At 45.1% G+C, this 19,888-nt stretch overlaps 1 protein-coding gene across 1 annotated transcript in view; it reads left to right on the forward strand.

The window, feature by feature from the left end:
- Positions 1-7,035: 7,035 nt before the first annotated feature.
- SETD7 (SET domain containing 7, histone lysine methyltransferase) overlaps positions 7,036-19,888 on the forward strand; it is a 37,899-nt gene continuing 25,046 nt past the window's right edge. Inside the window, exon 1 of the mRNA XM_074993284.1 lies at positions 7,036-7,238. Within this exon, the coding sequence (XP_074849385.1) occupies positions 7,199-7,238 (40 nt within the window). The 5' untranslated portion in view covers positions 7,036-7,198. The remainder of the gene's footprint in view (positions 7,239-19,888) is intronic.

A 19,888-nucleotide genomic window follows, 5' to 3' on the forward strand; every position in this document is an offset into this window, starting at 1 on the left:
TGCTAGAGATAGGTGTAATTCACCCTTCAGAAAGCACATGAGGTTTTTCAGTAGTCCTAGTTCCCAAACCAGATGGAGAAATCCACTTTTGTGTGGACCACTGTCATAAATGAGTGCAGGGAATGGGTTAATCTCTTCCTGAGGTAACTTGAGCCCCGGTGAGCCAATGAGAGTGGGATGACTTTTTTTGAACTGAGAACAATTGCCATTTAAGAAGTCTTTGTTTGCTGGGGAGGCAGAGAGAAGATGGAGGGAGAAGCATGTCTCTTCGGCAATTGAAATGAATCACATAAATATCCTGACCATCTCAAAACCAGCCATAGAGGTATAAGTAGAAGGGAAATGTATAGTTAGATGTGGTCAGGTTATGGTTATGTTGAATTTGGTTGGACTGGTTAGCTCTGTTTTGTTTTTTTTTTGTTGCTTTGATTAATGATTTGATTTTTTCCCCTGTAACTTTTAAACTGAATCCCAGGGAAATATTCTCTGTGTTGCAACCCCATGATTTATTTTCTCTTGTTTTCTGAATAAATTACATTTTTTAAGCAAATGATTTGATTCTTGTGTCCTGAGATGGGTCTATGTATATGCATGCCTTAGACTGAAAGGTCAGCTACTAAATTACAGTTCTTTGTTCCAAGCTCTTTCCTGAGGGAGGGTTAAGAGCTTTGGGTACCCACACAAGGAGACATTCCCCCATGTGTCTTCCTGGGCTAAGGGGTTTTTGTTTTACCTGGGTGGCGGCAGCTCTACCCCCCAGGGTCAGGGAATCTGTGATCTTGGGGAGTGTTTTAAGCGAAGCCTTTGTATAAGCAAGTTGTTTTAAGTTTTTGCAGGCCCCAACTTCCTGCACTCAAAGTGCCAGAATGGGGAAGGAGCCCTAACAATACCATAAGCTAAAAGCTATAACTCGCCCAGACAACTATCCAATGCCTCATGCAGATGAGCTACTGAAGAAGCTGGGAAAAGCCCAGTTCATCTCCACCTTAGACTTAACCAAGGGAGTCTGGCAAGTACTTCTAGATGAATCAGCCAAGCAGAGGTCAGCCTTCATTACACATGCAGGACTGTATCAATTTAATGTTCTCCCTTTGGGGCTATGCAATGCACCTACCACCTTCTAAAGACTTGTAGATAGTGTGCCAGCTAGATTTGGTGAATTTGCCATAGCCTACCTGGACGATGTCGCGGTATTCTCTGACTCATGAGCAGAACACCTGGAGCACCTCCAAACTCTCTTCCAGTGCATAAAGGAGGCAAGGCTAACTGTTAAGGCTAAAAAATGTCAAATTGGCTTCAACAGGGTGACTTACCCTGGACGCCAAATGGGTCAAGGAATTAGTAACCCTCTACAGGCAAAAGTAGAGGCTATCCACAGTTGGGCAATCCTGAAGTCTTTAAAAAAACAGGTCCAATCCTTCCTAGGCTTGAACAGGTATTACAGACGGTTTATACCATGCCATAGTCAAATCGCTGATCCACTAACTGACTTGACCAAAAAGAAAAAACCTGATGTGGTCAAGTGGACTGACCAGTGTCAGAAAGCTTTTGAGCAGCTTAAGGCTGTCCTAATGTCTGACCCTGTTCTAAGGGCCCCAGACTATATCAAGCCTTTTATCATCACCACAGACACGTCTGAGCGTTGTGTAGGGGCAGTTCTGATGCAAAAAGGGACAGATCAGCAATTTCACCCTATCATGTTTCTCAGCAAAAAAAAAAAAACTCTGAGAGCAAGAGCCACTGGTCTATCACAGGAAAAGAATGCTTTGATATTGTGTATGCTCTAGAGAAGCTATGACTATATGTGTAGGGATGATGCTTTCATCTGCAGACCAACAATTCTGTGCCAAAGTGGCTTCACGCAGTCCAAGAATCTAACAAAAAACACCTTTGATGGAGCTCGGCTCTCCAAGACTTCAGCTTTGACATAGAACACGTTGCAGGAGCTTCTAACAAAGGGGCTGAATCACTGTCTCATGCAGGGTTTCCAGACACACCTACTTAGGACTCTTCCTGTATATCAGGCATTGTATTCCACAAATGTCAGTGTTTTGCTGGTTCTTCACATAAACCATAGTAATGTTTAAGTGTGCATGTATCTTATTAACTGTTTCTTCTAGGCCTGAAGGAAATTTCAGTCAGTGTGGCCTTCCATTTCTTTGTAATTTGGGATGGGTGTGTCATCAATGAATGCAGGTAAAGGGTTAACCCTTAGAGAGCTTTCTCTGTGAGGGGCCACCAGGTAAGCCAATGTGCGGAAGAGAAAGTCTTTTGAACTGAGAACAATTGCAGTCAGAGGTTTTTGTTGGGGTGGCTGATGCACAGGATACAGACGTGATTGAGCCTAAGCAGCTGGAATGAATCCAGTAAATCTCATGCCTGCATCATAATCAGACCATGAATATGTAAGTAGAAAGGAAATCAGGTTATTTTTATTTTGGCAGTTGGTGTTGAGTTTCTCTGGTTAACGATCAGATTCTTTCCCCTGTACTCTGTAACTTCAAAGCTGAATCTCAGGGAAGTAATTCTCTATGCTGGAACTAGAATGTTTTGAGTTGTTTTATTATATGTAGCAACTAGGTATGTTTAGTTACTTTCTTGATATTTTTCCATCTTCTGTTTTGTGAATCTATTACTTTTTGAAGGCAATTACTTGATTCCTAGGTCTTAGTGAAGAGTCTGTGTATACTTTCTTCCTTTTTGTTGTTAAGCTGTCTCCTAACGGAGGACTAAGAACTTGGAGTTACCCCATGGAGAGACATGCCAAATGCGTCTTCCTGGGTTCTAAAGAAGGGGTTTCTCATTTGGGTGGTGGCAGTCTACCAACCCAGGGTCAAGGAATCTGTGACCTTGGGGAGCTTTTTGAAGACAGCCTATAGAAGCAAGGTATTTTTTAAGGTTTTTGGGTGCCCTCACGTTCTACACTCAGAGTGTCAGAGTGGGGAGGCAGCCCTGGCACCTTGCTTATGTGGCGCGAATTCCATTGTTCCTCCAGGTGTGGAAGCACATCTGAGCTGGTGTCTGTCACATGGGCAGGATCAACTGTCCACACCATTTTTAGGCAATCTGTCATTGTCTGTCTGTCTGCTGGGTTGCACATTCACAGCCATATTCCTCAGATGTTGCTTGGAATCTAATAAGGTCCAGTCTCCGTCAAGTACTTTTTAACCTGACTAGGAACCCTTTCACAATAGATTGCAATGCCTCCCAGTGTGGTTTTCCAGAAACTAAAATTTCAAATATAAGCACAGAGCCCATACTTACAACTGCACATATAAGCACGATATGAACAATATAAAAAGATTCAGCTAATCACTGGTTTTCGAAAGACACCTCACTTGGCCCAAGATTAAGTGCAAACCTAGGATAGGGTTACAATATTTTGCATGTTTAATCCAAAAATCCAATAACATCACACGAGTCAAACCATTTGAGATACCTGCCCAGGCACACTTCTTGTATCAGACTGGGCTCATCTCAAACTGACAAAGATGCGTATGTAACTGAAATCAAAGCCTCATGGTAACATGAAACTTTAGATCTTACAATGTGGTGCAAAATAATACCATTGTGTGCAACAAATAATATAATTAAGGCTTTTGAAAGCAAACCATTCTATTTTACACAACTCCCTTCTAATAGAAAAATTACAAATCCACTGGTAGTACCTCTGAAAAAATCTTCTTGCAACTTGGTGGCAATGGGTGATGATCACACTTCACTTGGCAACTGATATTAATCCTCACTCTCGCCAATGCAAAAGCAGCAAGTAGTTTAAGAAAAGTCACTTTTGAACCTTGGATTTCTTCCCTTGCTGGCCTGGGCACTGGTCAAAGCTTATAGCACCTCCACCTCCCCCCACCTTCCAGTGCATTGGGCTGGCCATACAAGTATCACAGAAGATTAAGGTTGGAAGTGACCTCAGGAGGTCAAATAGTTCAACTCCCTGCTTAAAGCAGGATCAACCCCAACTAAATCATCTGAAGCAGGGATTATTAAGCCTGGTCTTAAAAACCTCTAAGGATGGAGATTCCACCATCTCCCTAGGTAACCCATTCTAGTGGTTTACAATCCTCCTAGTTCCTATTATCCAATGTAGACCTCTCCCACTGCAATTTGAGTCCATTGATCCTTGACCTATCATCTGCCACCACTGAGAATAGCTTATCTCCATCCTCTTTGAAACCTCCCTTCAGGTAGTTGAACACTTCTAACAAATCCGCCCTCACTCTTCTCTCCTCCAAACTAAATAAACTCTCCTTTTGTTGCAAGCAAACAACTCTAGAACCATCTCGCAAACTTCATCTCAGCTCCCTTTATTTAGTGCCTGATAGGTATGATGATAGCCTGCAGTTGTTATCAGTCACTCCATTAGCTCAAATAATAGAGGTCTCTGCTGTAGATCAAAAGTTCCATATCCTGTTGATAACCAGATTTGAGGTCAATATAGTTTAACATTATGAAATGTCTGGATTTTCTTCAGGTTTTTAGAGGGTTAGGAAAGTATCTTAAAATGCCCTAAAAGAACACTATTAAGACTGCAATATCAAGCAGTCTGAAATCAGGAAATGCTAGAAGGAAGGCTATCCCTGCAAACCTTAATTCAGGCCTCTGCATAAATTATGGCTACATATAATTAAGTTTACACATAAAGGCTTACTTCTGCAGTTTCCTAACTTATAAAAGCTGAAATGCGCAACCATAATTTTTAATGAAGTTTTCTTAGATGTACTGTATGAGAAAGAGCAGCAACATCATGGTCTTTAGTGTGAACAAGTGCTTTCTCGTGTGTGGGAGACACAGTGCTGAAATCAGGCTTATTGCTCGAAGGACATGTGTGTTCTGGAAAACAGAACTTTTCAATTTCAAACTACCCATGTAGAGTAGTGACAGAGAGAGAGCCACGTTAGTATGTACTCTATCAAAACAAAAAAAGCAGTCATGTAGCACTTCAAAGACTAACAAAATAATTTATTAGGTGATGAGCTTTTGTGGGACAGACCCACTTCTTCAGATCATAGCCTCACCAGAACAGACTCAATACCCAAAGCACAGAGGTCCAAAAATTGTTATCAAGTTTGGCAAATCAGAAGAACAGAGGGACAAAGGGGAGTGTGGGGTGTGGAAGTTAAGAGTTAGACAAAACCTCAAAGTATGTGAAAGAATCCTTGTAATGGGTCAGGTAATTGCTGTCCCTGTTCAAACCATGTGTTCATGTGTCGAATTTGAATATGAATGTTAGTTCTGAGCATTCCATCTGTAGACGGTTGTTAAAGTCCCTTTTCAGTAGAACACAGACTTTCAGGTCATTAACAGAATGGCCTAGTCCACTAAAGTGCTGGCTGACAGGTTTGTGTATTTGGAGATTTTTGATGTCTGTTCTACGTCCATTCGTTCTTTGTCGAAAAGTGTTTGCAGTCTGTCCTATAGACATGGTGTGTGGGCATTGTTGGCACATGATGGCGCATATGGTGTTAGTTGAGGAACAGGAGAATGTGCCCATGATTCCGTAATTAACATGGTTAGGTCCAGTGATGGTATCTTCAGAATAGATATGTGGACAAAGTTGGCAACAGGGCTTGTTGCAAGGAAAAGTTCCAGGATTAGTATTATTGTGGTATAGCCTGTGGCTGCTAGTGAGAATCCTCATAAGGTTGGGAGGTTGTCTATAGGGGAGAAGAGGCCTATCACCTAGGGCCTTCTGGAGTGTGGCATCATGATTTAGGATAGGTTGTAGGTCTTTAATGATGTGTTGCAGGGGTTTGAGTTGGGGCTGTTGATAATGACAAGTGGCGTTCTGTTATGTAGTGACTTTTAAACAGGGTTGTGAGCCATCAGAGATTTTCCTTGTGGCCTGCAAAACACAAAATGCTAAGTAGCAAGGGCTGGGGGATTAAGTGCTGGATACAGAAATGGGTCCATGGGAGGGTCTCTTTCACAAAGTGGTCTATTGCATGAAAAATGTGAAGAAACTGCAAAACTCTTCTCTAGTATTACAAGATTAAGGTCTTCTAGCAGGTCAAATTTTACAAGACAGGTTACATTCTATTCCTGTGCTGTGTCCTCATCTAGGATTCATAATAATTGGGGAACATCTCTCAAAAGAATCCAGGGCAGATTCACCCCTGCTCCTTGGAGTATTCCATCCCGCCTCGTGCATGCAGGTTTCTTTTTGGGAATCTGCCCAAGTCTGCATAGAGTTGGCCACTGTGTGCCTGCTGTTTCCTGTGTTTTTTTGCCTGACTAGGTGTCTTACCAGCTGTCCTGATTTTGATGTTTCTTCTCCTTGGCTATGGGAGTCATTTATTTCATGAGACGATCAACTTTCATTTTTTAAGTTTAATCATACAACCATATGAGTGGAATGGCCTTCAGGAAGTCATCTAGTCCAGGGTGAACAAACTGGGAAGCGTGCCCCCTCAAGGTGTGTGTGAAATTTTGTAAGGCAAGGGGGATGCAGCACAATTGGCTGCTCGGTGTCAGACTCATCTATCTCATCAAAAATGTAGAAATATGTTACTGTTTTTATGTATGTGTAGTCATTTCTATGCCCATTAACAAAGTTTTTACATTTTGCATATTTATTTTCTTACACAGGCTGAAAAGGTTTTTTTTCATATGAAGGTAAGGGAAATTTCTGTCGGTTTGGATTATGCTAGACAGATGGGGGAGGGGCTGCTAACTACAGGGATGGAAAGGTGGGGCCCGATGTCAAGTTTGCGCACCCCTGCTCGAGTCCAGTCCCCTGGGCTCTTGCTGCTCAAGCTCCCATGGGCAGAAGCGCTGGCTGCTGCGGAAAGCGGAAGCAGAGTGTGCGCTACAGCTCAGGCGAACGGCTCGGAGTTATTTTAAATCTCACGGGGTGTAATGCCCTTCTCCATGCGGACGCTTTAAGGCAGGCTGGGGAACAACTGGAGGAGGGCGGCTCGCTGAGCTGGCTGCCCAGCGCCTGGGGAGGGGACCGCTTTCCCCTCCTCGCGCGGGGCGTGCCTGGCGCTGCAGGGAGCTGTCAGTCAGGCGGCGGCCCCAGCCCTCCTCGGGTGATGTCAGCGGATCAGCTGCTCTAGAACAAAGCGGAGCGAGCCCGGCGCCCCCCCACACGCCCCGGCCGGCCTGCTGGCGCGGCGGGCTGCAGGGGGAGGTAGGCGGAGCCGTGCGGACACCCGGCCGGGCCAGCAAGGCGCGCAGCCCGCTGGCCATGGACAGCGACGAGGAGACGGTGGAGGAGACGGTGGAAGGTAAGTGAGCCGCGGCCGGAGGGGGTACCCCAGCCCCGGGCCCGCAAGCTGCTGCATTCCCCGGGCCTCACACAAGACCAGCAGGCGGGGCTTGGGCTGGGGCAGTTTTGCGGGGGGGGCCGAGCCGAGCCCAGCCGAGCCGGCCTGCGCAGAGCGAGCGCCCCCGCAGCCCAGCCTGGGCGTGCAGGGGGCAGCGGCACGTGGCAGGGCCTGGGCTTCGCTCCCCAGGCGCTAGAAAAGCGAGCCGCGTGCGTGGAGCGCAGCGGCGCGGCGTTTCCTTTGTAAGGCGCTGCCCTGGTGTTTTCCCGACATGCCCCGAAGCGCTTGAAGCCGCTTTGTACAGGAGCAGGGTCTCTGGTGGGCGGGTTCCGCTCTCGGGGCGAGGAGGGGGGGGGTGGAGCTAATGCCTTGGAAATCCAAGCAGCGCCGCGGGGAAAGCGGCTAGTGCGGTGGTGTCCAAAGACAATCACCAATCGCCGCCGTTCCCCCCTCCGCCCCCCAACCAGCAAACTGCTGGTGACTCACCGGAGCCGGGCCGGCCCCGAGCTGTCCCGCGGTCCGGGGTGAGCCGCCGGAGGAGCCGCCACGCGCTCGTCTCACCCAGCGGTAGGACGTGTGCGCGGAGGTCGCTCCGAGTGTGCAGCGCTAAGGCAGCGCCTTCGCCACGTGTGGGGAGGGACAGCATATTGGGCACCGCAGTGCTGGGGTCTGGTTTGTTGTTAACCTTATATACGTCTGTGTGTGTATAGCTATAGCATCCCATGTATTGCAATGTAAATTTCAGATAAGATCAATTATAGCCCTCCAGATGTGGAGTCCAGTCCCCCACCCTCGCAGCAGGACTGATCGCCATCTCTGACAGATTACTGTTATCATTTTTTTTAAATCTAGCCTGCCCCAAACCCCTGGAAATCCCCCTCAAGGAGTGAACTGTCAACCCTGGTTCACAAGGCCAGTGTGCTCTAACCACTGACAACCCTCTTCTATTTCTGTTTCAACTAAATAGATCACTGCGGCTGCTGTCTAAATCCTTACGGTCTGAACCATCAAATACTTAAGTACCCGAACAAAAAAGCAGTCCAGTTGCACTTTAAAGACTAACAAAATAATTTAATAGGTGGTGAGCTTTCATGGGATAGAACCCACTTCTTCAGACTATAGCCGTACCAGAACATGGCTATGGTCTGAAGAAGTGGGTCTATCCCATGAAAGCTCACCACCTGCTAATTATGTTGTTAGTCTTTAAAGTGCTACTGGACTGCTTTTTTGTTTTGATAGAATATAGACTAACAGGGCTATCCCTCTGTTACCTAAGTACCAGAGTGGGACTTGCTGAGCACTATTACATCCATGATTAGGTGTTGGGAGGATCGGGCCCCTTATCCCCTGTCGTATGGACAATTACAATGTTAATACATACATTTGACTTTAAGTATAACTGTCAAATGTTAAGCTCTTTGAGACTTTCCAGAAACAGCCTAATTTATATGGCAAATCAAGGACTGGATTCTGTTTGGTATCACGGCAATTTACATACAGTCACTCTGCATTGACTTCAGTGGAGTTATTCTGTTGTAAACCATTTGACATGGAAAAAGAAATCAGTATATGTGGCATCTACTTCATTTAAATTAAAATAATTGGGTCTGATTTTAGTCATCCTGTACCTAGTGTGGTTACTTGCATTCTGATTGGGTAGTGGTTTTACACTGATTTACACATGTTTTGTGGGTGTATGTGGCTAGACAAAGTGCAAGACAACCAAGAACCAGGCCTGCTTTCTTTAGAGGAGACTGTATAAAACTGCCACATCTGCTCTGTGTATCTTCACCACCACCACAGCAAATATTTGGGCTCTCATATTTTCCGTTTTTGTGTCATGTGTGGCACGCTAATTGGCTGCCTGTTTGTGCTTCAGGGGTGACTTAATTTTAGTAGTATTGTCCCAAGTTCCCAGTGCTCTTAGGTTATTTGAGGCCCTTTACGAAAGACACTATGTAAATGTAAAATATTGTTTTCCTGTTCACCATACACACACACACACACTTTGCAATAGAAAAAGTGACAGGATTTTTCATTGAAGATGCAGGACAAAATTAGTTAATGTGCCACGAAAGCTCATCACCTAATAAATTACTTTGTTAGTCTTTAAAGTGCTACAGGACTGCTTTTTTGTTTAGTTAATGGAAATGCTCTTTGTATTACAGTAGTGTCTACAGGCCTAGATGACAGGCCTCACGCAGAGGTTCTACAGCATTCAGGCGTGTCCTCATGGTGGCTGATTTGAGGAAGTCCTGCATGGAGTGGTCTCGTGGGGTTGCGCCGAATAATACAGAATAAGGTACCGTGGACAAAGAGTACCTAGGAGAAGGGAAGCTCCGATTCCAAACCAGGGCTGACCAAGCTCGCTAAGCCTTTTTAGTCACATCAGTGTAGGAGATGGTAACTCTGCTCTCTAGCCTGCGCTCTCTCCCACCAGTGTACATGTCACAGTTCTTGTACCTGTGGACAATGGTTGGTGTGAGAGGAGAGAGTGGGGTGGGAACTCACGAGCCAGCCTCACTTAAATCCATTCATGTGCGAAGGTATCTGTGCTGACGCTAAAGATTTACCTCTTGATGGAAGTCCTACGGTAATGGGCAAGTGATGTCCAATGCAAGTGGAGGATAACACTGGAAACATTTAATCACAAACCTGCGTATAAGCGGCCCAGGTGTGATGGTCATCTGTCTGCTGAACTGAAAGAACAGCAGCTCCTGTATCCTGCCTAGGGGGCAAAGCAGCCCTATTTAGGGACAGTGCTGCTTTCTCAAAAGAAGAGGAGGAGAGAGAACAACCCCTAAACACAGCTTGTTCCAATTGCTCCCTGCCACTTCACCATGACTGACTGGATGTCCAACTTTTGTGGTCACAAGGGAAAATCAGTGACTAAACAGGAACTACGCTCTGCATCCTGGATGTACACACACTTCTTGATAGCAGTGATCAACATGAATGCAGGATAGCAATCGTTGGTAGAAAACTTGCATGTTATAAAATTGATGTTGCAGCTTTGAGCGAAACACACATTTCTGGTACCTGTCAGTTCATAGAGATTGAAGCAGTCTGCTCATATTAGTGTGGGGGCTACCCTGAGGGTCATCCAAGGCAAGCTTTACCATCAGGGTACCACTAGTCTTGCAGCTTGAGTCCCAGCCACATGCCTTCAGTCCTCACCTTATGACCGCAAAGCTTAGACTGAGGCAGGGACAATGCCCTGCACTTGTTAATACATGGGCACCCGCTTTGCTGGAGAAGGAGGCTGTCGTGAACGAATGCCTATAAAGGATTAACAGAGGGCTGTCAGCAGGCGGAGGGGGGGGGGGGGGCGCGGGCGGTGATCAGATAAGCCAGTGGGAAGAATAGAAACTCTTTTGAACTGAGAACAATTGCAGTCTGAGGAGTCCATGTCTGTGTGGCTGATGCAGAGTAGACAGAGAGAAATGGTTACTCCTAAGCAGCTGGAATGAATCCAGTAAATATCCTGGCCATCTAATCAGCCATAGATAAGTAAGTAGAAAGGAAATGTGTAGTTGGATGCAATGAGGTTTTTTTTTATTTGGGACTTGGAGAGGAGGTTCTTGGATTATTGATTTGATTTTTTTTTCTTTTCCCTTGTACTCTGTAACTTCTAAACTGAATCACAGGGAAGTAGTTCTCTGTGCTGCAACCAGAACGTTTGAGTTGTTTCGTGAGTAAATCACATTTTTTAGGCGATGGTTTGATCCCTGTGTCCTAGAGAAGGATCCATGTATATTCATGCCTTAGACTGAAAGGCCAGCTATCAGATTACAGCTCTTTGTTTCTAAGCTCTCTCCAGTGGGAGGGTTAAGAGCTTAGGGTTTACCCCCACAGGAAGGCATCCCAAGTGTGTCTTCTTGGGTTAAAAGGATTTTTCCCACTTGGGTGGTGGTGGCATTTACCCCCCCAGCGTCAGGGAATCTGTGACCTTGGTGAGTTCTTTTAAGCAGAGCAAGGTTTTTTTAGGTCCCCACTTTCTGCAGTTGGAGCGTCAGAGTGGGGAGGCAGCCCTGACAGAGGCTTTCTCTGCTAGCCTCAATTCAGTGATCTCTGCGGTACCTTTTAAATCCAAACTATATATACTCAGCCATTTTAATGCTAGAGTTGGTCAGGACTGTGCCACGTGGCCAAAAGGTGCTTGGACATCCCAGTATTGGAATTGAGAATTCAGATGGCACTCTTCTTCAACCTTGTGTGGAGCATGAGCTTGCTATTGCAAGCACATTCTTCCAACAGGTGAACAAATACAAAGCACCTTGGATGTGCCCTCGGTCTAAGCATTGGCATGTGATTGACTATTTCATTACAAAACAGATCTTTCTGAAATCAAGTTGACTTGTGCAGTGTGTGGTACCAGCTCCTGGTCTGGCCACCACATGGTACGCAGTGTTGTCTCCTGGAAACTTTTGTCTGCCAAAATCTCATCATTCTGCTGTATGCCAAAAAAAGCTGGATGTAGATACACTTGAAATACTCAAGACAACCTTTGTGTCAATGAAGTTTTGATGCTTCCTTAGTCATCAGCAATGATGGTCCAGAATAGACATCCACTATTGGGGAAGATTGGATTTACATCAGAGAAACAACCTACAGAACTGCTGTCGAGATCCTTGGTTTCCAAAAACTCAGGTGCAAGGGCTGGCTTGATGACAAAGACAGAGATGCCCAAGCTCTACTTGATAAGATGCATGTGACATACCTGGCTTGGATCAATGATAGAGAATGTCTCCAGGAAATCATCATATATTCAAGCTAAGCAGGAGGCACAAGTCAAATCACAGCAAATGAAAGAGGACTGGTGGAAATATCAGGCAGTTAAACTCCAAGATGCAGTTGATAGATAAGATTTTAAAGCTTTCTATGATGGGCTGAAGGCAGTCTATGGGCCACGCACTGCTGGCTTTACACCAGTGCGCACTGCTGATGGCCTCACTTTGACCACAGATAGTGCTAAAATCCTTGACTGCTGGACTGAACATTTTCACAAAGTATTAAACCAGGCCTTAATTTCTGAGGGCAGCATTCTTGAAGGGATTCCTCAGCAGGCTAATGATTTACAGCTGGTTATACCACCAACTCTTGATGAGGTACAAAAAGCTGTTAAACAGATAAAATTTGGAAGCATTGATGCAGTTCCATCAGAAGTGTATAAAACTGCCAGTGGCCAGCTGATGTACCATCTCACCCATTTATTTAGTGCCATTTGGGAAAAGGAGCCAGTCCCCCAGAACTTCAAAGATGTTCTGATTGTACACTCTTTCAAGAGAAAAGGTGACCGTGCATGTTGTGACGACCACTGAAGCATCTCTGTGCTCTCTACAGCTGGTAAGATCCTGGCTTGCATCCTTTACAACTGGTTTTCAGTGCACGTGTTCAAAAATGGCATTGTTCCTGAAAGCCAGTGCAGATTTTGTGCCAGGTGTGGCACTGCCAATGTATTTACAGCCAGATGGATACATGAGAAACGCAGAGAACAGCATCAGGACCTGTGTGTCATTTTCATCGACTTGACCAAGGCCTTCAACACAGTCAACAGAAATGGAAAATACGCGGGCGAATTGGCTATCCTGAAAAAATTATCAACATTGTTCAGTCTTTGTATGATGGCGTGCTTGGTTGTGTCTTAACGAGGGAAAGACATCGGCATCTTTTGAAATATCAAATGGTACAAAGTATGGATGTGTCCTTGCTCCTCTCCTGTTCAACATCGACTTTTCAGTGATGCTGTTAGTTGCTTTTAAGGATTGCACATTGGGCATACCTATTCAGTTCCCAACAGATGCCATTGTTTTCTCCAAAGACTTCAGGCTGATGCTAAAGTGGTCCCTACAGCTATCCATGATGTTCTGTTTGCTGAGGACTGTGCATTACTGGCTCATTCAGTGAAGAGTGCACAGGAGCTTTTTGATCGCTTCGCTTCGCTTCAGACTCACAGGGAGACTCAAGAAGACAGAAGTTATGTCTCAATGTCTGTATCTACACTTACAAAAAAAGCTTCGAAATGGCCATACTAATGGCCAAATCGAAGAATACTAATGAGGCATTGCAGTGAATATTCAGAACCTCATTAGCATGCCTCCAGCAAGTGCCGCAGTTCGCTCGCCCGCGGCTTGTCTACACGGGGTCCTTTTCAAAAGGACCCTGCCAACATTGAAATCGCCTTATTCCTATCAGGGCATGGGTAGCTGTGGGGAGGCAGTCCCCTATGGCTGCTGTGGTTGTTGCCCTCTGCCCTTGTAATTCCTGGCCAGGCAGTCAGGGTGGGGGCGGAGCAGGCAACGGGTGGGTGGCCCATTGAGGGGGTGGGGGCATTTGTTCCTTCACACACCTACATGCAGGCTTGTGTTTTAAGACAAGAGAAGAACTTTGAGGCCTCGATACTGGCGTTTAATAGGAACAGTCTGTGGTGTCAGAGTTATTCTAGAATTTCCTGGAGTAGCACAAATGGCATTCCCATCAGCAGCAGGCATTCCACTTAAAACAGTTAGGAATATAGTCATGATTTGCCTCTTAAGTGAAATTTGCCAACTGAAAATAAAAAAAGGCCCATTCCTGATCACAGGTCTTACTACCAAGAGGAGTCCTAGATACTTGAATATCACTGTGCACAGAGCACAGTATTGGAATTTGTGTGGTGGAATATATAAATAAACTTTCATCAGTCAGTAACAGGTTGCTTGTGTGTTATGGCAGGCAAACGAGCCCCATGTTCATTTCCTCATAGCTGAAAAAATTACTGAGGTTGGCTTGCCTGCATGACAGTAGATATGTGATTGTGTGCGCTGTGCAGCTGCTCCGAGAATCTGGTTTTATTACATAGTTGTAATAAGTGATTTGCTTTTTCACCAGTGAAGGGTATGACAAAGTTGACAATAATATGAGAACTTTCAATTACAAGGGAAATGGAGGGATTTCTTTAAGTGCTGGGTATGGTGAATGTGATGTGTAGCCCACGTGTGCTTCTACATGTACATGTGTGAACTTTCTTATAGCCTTGCCAAAAAATTGTTAGGAGGCTATTTTTAGTTGTGCTGAGCATCTTGCTACTGTTCCCGTTATCGTAGCTAGTTCTTTTGCAGCACAGCATGGTTTCATATAATGGCTTATTTCCTTGTTTGCTCAGATGAGTTTTGAAGGTAACGATTGATTGATGTAAGGTGCTTCCTTTCTGCCCTTATCCCAGGACTAGGAGTAGGAAGGAGATCATTGGAGCATAACGTTCTATTTTAGTTACATCTAATTTAGGATAATGTTGTAATTGAGGACAATGTTATAATAGTTTACCTGTATTGATGTTGAACTCAGATTGTAAAAGACTGTGATGAGTGTTTGTTAAAACCAACTTGATGTTTTGTCTAAATGCTGGTATTGTCTCTATGCTAATTAAAGCCTCCTGTTGTGTGAGGAACATACCTGAGACCTTTACTAGATGTTCTAGGAAGGGACCAGGACAGAGCCATATTGCGGCGTATCGTTAAAATCTGAGAAGCGGGCATATTGACGGCTCTGAAGCAGGAAGCAGGCAGTCATCAATGGGACTCAGCACCATGGGACAATAAATGAGCAATAAAAAGAACAGCTTAAGGAAGCATTAAGAAACCTGAGGGAGCAAGCACTCATATGGATGCAAAATCCACTGATCCCAATTCAAGAAAACTGCTGTAAGAAGGGGGCTGTTCTGCTGCAGACTTTGGGTTCATCTGCCACTTCCCCTGGTATCTCAGCCTGGGCTGCAAGGAACCTGGTCCTGATCCAGCCTTCTATTTCATGAGCTTGGCTAATTAACTGAAAGCGAGCAACAGACTGGTAACTATAACATCAACTGGCAAGAGTCTGTGTGATCATATGCTAACTGCTTTTCTACTGTATTCCCAATAAACATGGTGTATTGCCTTCTCCCCTGAGAAAGATTCCATGTGCTTCTTATAAGCACAATATTATATCCAGGTCTGCTGCCTGGCCATACAGACTATACCTACTAGACCACCAGATTGCCCTTTCGTGTATTTTAGTCTCTCGTTAACCCTATCATTATTTGTGCTGTAGCCTTGTATGAAGACCTCAACCAAGACCAGGGGTCTGTCGTGCTACATGCTTTACAGAAACCCACAGGAAGACAGATCACTGCTCTGGAGCTATCTAGAGAAGATGTAAGAAAACTGATAATGACCAAATGTGGGAAAGAAACAAAAACTCTCACTTTCACAAGTGAGTTGACGAAACTGAGCTGAAGTGAACTACTCCATTTTGCTTCCACAATCAGTGCGACTTTTGTGGATGACTTTGCTAAGAATTGGACTGAATCAAAGGCCTGCTGTACATTAGAAAAGTCATAACAGTGTAACTAAGCTTAAAGTTGATTTGCCTTAGGTTAAGGCAGTCTGAAGATTAGGGAGCAAAGGGAAAGGAGGAGGAACCTTTGAATGGGGGGCGCCTCCTGGTTGGTGGTGAGAGGCGGTGGAACAATTTTTATAGTGGGTGTGCTGACAGCCCCAAAACAAACTTTTACCCTGGCATTTTGAATGTCCCTATCTGGCTTGATGGCTGTGAAACTTAAATATGGAGTAGATTGCCAACAAAATCCTGCATTCTGAAACTGAGAGCAAAAAGTCATTACAAGTTCAAAGCCTGATCCTGCCAGCCCTTGCACGAGCACAGTCCTAACCCACAAGATGAGTTCCACTGAAATAAACCAGCATTCACCTTACATAGCAGCGCTCAGTGAAGCAATGGGCTCTTAATGCAAACAGCTCCAGGGTTTAAGAGCGAATGAAATCCTTTCTTTAGTTCACTCTCACCCCATCCTTGTTTGATCAACCCTAAACATCACAGCAGGTAAATTTACCAGAAACCCCCTCCTCCCAGGGTAGCTATTACTTTTGGGGGGCACTTTCCATCCAGCTGAATTGTTTTGCTCCCTTTGGAACAGGTTTTTGCTCAAGGGTTGGGGGGGAGGGGAAGGAAGATTCGTGTATCTTCCTGATTAGAGGCACTGCTAACCTGTGAAAGCACAGCAGGGAGCTGCATACATACCGCTCTTTAGACAGCAGAAAAGTCTCTCTCCACGTCTCCATCTGCTGCAGCTGGAGCGAATGTGAAGCTGGCTGTGGAAGCTGCCACGTTCTGCAAGAAGGTACAAGGGAGTATGCATAAAGTGTCTTCCAAACTGGTTCAGCAATTAAGCCTTAATTGTCTTCAAACCTAGTGTAGTAGGGAGAGGGCCTGACAAAAGCACCCAGCACCAGGAACTCAGTGATACACCTGGCTAAGCACTTCGTGCATGCACCTTTGCATTTTCCTGCACAGCACTAAGGTAGACGCTTTGAGAGTGCACCTGGCTGCATGGGGGTGGAGGAACGGGGCTGAGCTCCTTGTATGCCAAGGAAAATTGGCTCTCATGGCATGTGGGCTGGGGATTGCTGATTCCTGGTCTAGACCATCCCTGCTAGATCTCCAGCGATGGAGGTTCTGCAATCTCCTTATTTTCTCTCTCTCTCATATACTCCCTCCTCCTCCTCCCCACTGGTCAGGAGGATAACTTTCTTTCTCTGACTTGGAAAGCAGCATGATTGCCTGCTGTAAAATAATTTCTTTCTGGGTATTAGTAATACCCTAGATCAGGGTTTCCCAGCCTATGGGTTGTGATTACATTTGAAAAGGGTCGCCGGCTGGGCTGGGCAGCTCTGCAGGTGGCTCTGAAGGAATCACGCTGAAATGGTACTCAACTTCTTAATTAGTTTAACGGAAGTCAGGCAGTTAAACCAATCGGTTAAATTGAGTATCATTTCAGCGCTGCTGGGCAGGGCAGGATGCTTCCCGCCTGCCTGGGGAAAAAGGTATAGGACAGGGAGCTGGGGAGCCAGAGAAGGAGCAGCACCCAGCTCAGGTGAGGTAGGTGGTTGGGGGTGTGAACCGGGGGTTGGGAGGCATAAACGTGGGAGTTGGGGCTGATAGCTGGCCAGGGCTCCGTGCTCCAGCTGGCTTCTAGCCTCTGTGGGAGGCTGGGGTTCCCCTGCCCCCAGCCACGGTTCTCATACCCCCATCTGGGTTCCTGTGGCTGGCACTTACCGGCCAGGGCTCCATGTCCCAGCTGGCTTCCAGCCTCTGCGGGACAGTCCTCTGTTACCCCCTGCCTATAGCAAATGTGGAGTTTAAATAATGAAATAAACTAATGTTAGAGTATCAAGGGACGCTATTTACATGGGTTTGGCTTAAAAGATTTTTTTTTTAATAAAGCATTTTTTAATTTGTTCCTAAATTCTGAGACCAATACAAATGTTGTCCCTAATGAGTGCTATTTGTTGTTAGGGCACCTTTGTGTCAGCTAGCATGGTGCGAAAGGGCCGTAGACAGACCTAAGCAGTGTTGCTAACCCCACGTGTTTAAAAATCATGCGTTAGGCTCACTAAAAATCATGATAATGTAAAAATAATAGATGGTGGTTTGTTTATTTGCGTTCTGCCGTTTGAGCCTTTAGTGTGCACTGGGGTCACATTTGAAATTTTCTCCTGCACCTTGATGGTTATTGATGATGATGATCATGAGGGCTTGAATTTTACTTCAGCGTTCACTTTAAAAAAAAAAAAAAAAAGTAGCAGCTATCCCTTTGACTCTAGGAGCTGGTGCTTTAAGGAGGACAATTATCATGAAACTCATGACTGTGAAAAGTGGCAATAGTGCCTATGTCCCACTTTAAAGACTAACAATATAATTTATTAGGTGGTGATCTTTTGTGGGACAGACCCACTTCTTCAGACCTGGAAAGTGGGTCTGAAGAAGTGGGTCTGCCCAATGAAATCTCGTCACTTAAATTATATTGTTAGTCTCTAAAGTGCTGCAGAACTGCTTTTTTACTTTCTTTCTTTTATGAAGATACAGATGACCATGGCTACATCTCTGTGACTGTCCCACTTGTGAGTATTCCTGCTGCAGTAGGCTCCTGTACCAGACACAGAGCTGCATCTGCACCACACCCTCAGCAGATCCTGGCTTCTATTTCACAATGTGCTGAGGAGGGAGTGGAAATGGGGAGTGCAGGGCAAGTCTGTTAATCTCTGCTTCCTCAGTGTCTGATTTGCAGGGTCCTCTCCAGTGACCACCTTCACCACCTGCTTCCAGTGTTGTTCAGAACTTACCCAAGCAGCAGTGTGAATCAGACTGGATTCTTCCCATAAGGTTTGAGAAGGCAGCTGAGTAAACTGATGATCTGTCAGTTTTCACTCTTCTGTACAATAGAATATCAGGAAAAGAAACCAAAGCCACTTGTCTGTTGTTTAAGGAAGATGACCACTAGTTGGCCTTTATGGTTGTAGAGAAAAATCTTGAATGTGGGACCCCCGAAGGGATTAGAACCCAGAAAACAAATTATTTTTCTACAAATATCCTGTTTTGCAAGTTAAATCTGGTTTTTCAGTGTTTGAGGTTAACTGTGTGGCAGGAGATGCATCATGCAATTTTGCCCAGTGCGCACAGAATTTCCTCTAAGTGCTAATCCTACAATGAGATCCGCTAACATAGGCCCATAACACATTGGAACAGAAACCCAGAATGCAACAGGGCTGCAGGGACTGGGGTGGGTATCCACAATGCACTATTGATACAGTCAAACCTAGCAAAATTAATGGAGACACACTGTTGACTTTCTGGACATGGGCACGACGTGCACATTGACTTTATAAAGCCAAATTAATACATTCAACTTAATTTTGTAGCATAGACATAGCCTAAGGCACATGAAAATAAACGTCATAAACTCAGGGTGCAAGTCAGGCCTTTCAAAATTAGCATTTAAATGGTCTAAAGCTAAGCAATCTCTGCTGCAGTATCAGAGAGGTAGCCGTGTTAGTCTGTATCTTCGAGAACAACAAGAAGTCCTGTGGCACCTTATAGACGAACAGATATTTTGGAGCAAAAGCTTTCGAGGGCAAAGACCCGCTTCATCAGATGTATGTATGTTGTTCTGCTGCAGTAGTTGAATTGCTGCTTTGAATTGTAACAGCCTCAGGCATGGGAGAGTGTAAAAAAGGTATTAAAAATGGGAAGGTAGGAGAAGAGATGAGGTGAGACTTTGCCTATATCTACATTTCAGGGTTTTGTTTTTTTTTGACATTATGTATTTTGATAGTCTAATGTCAGAAAATCCCGTTCACTCAGCCACAGCATTGGTCAATGGAGCATTCTCATTTACAGCCACAGTTCACAGCCACAATATTGCAAAAGGAGCCTTGACGTGAACCGATAATAGTTGTGCTTTGTTCACACACATTCCTTTTTGACCTTGAAAGGGGAGGGGTGTTGGCAACAGTCGTTTGCAGAGCCGGAGGAATTATTTTGCAGGAAAAGCCCTCTTGTCTCCAATTATCCTGCTTGGCTATGTGAACACCTTTTATTATTTCAAGCAAAAAGGGTTTTTATTCGGGCTGGGGGTGAGGGGGCATGTAGACAAGCCCTTTGAGAAGTGGAAAGGAGAGAAAATAGGAGGTGGTAAAGTACGCAGTGCAGGAAGGGAGAAGCTTGCAAAGGGCAAAGTAGATGCACTGTGGTCTGCTATAATAAAACAGAGGAAAGTGGACATGAAGCTTGGAATGGAA

Source organism: Carettochelys insculpta, chromosome 4 (genome assembly GCF_033958435.1).
Source record: "Carettochelys insculpta isolate YL-2023 chromosome 4, ASM3395843v1, whole genome shotgun sequence".
NCBI classification, from domain to species: Eukaryota; Metazoa; Chordata; order Testudines; family Carettochelyidae; genus Carettochelys; species Carettochelys insculpta.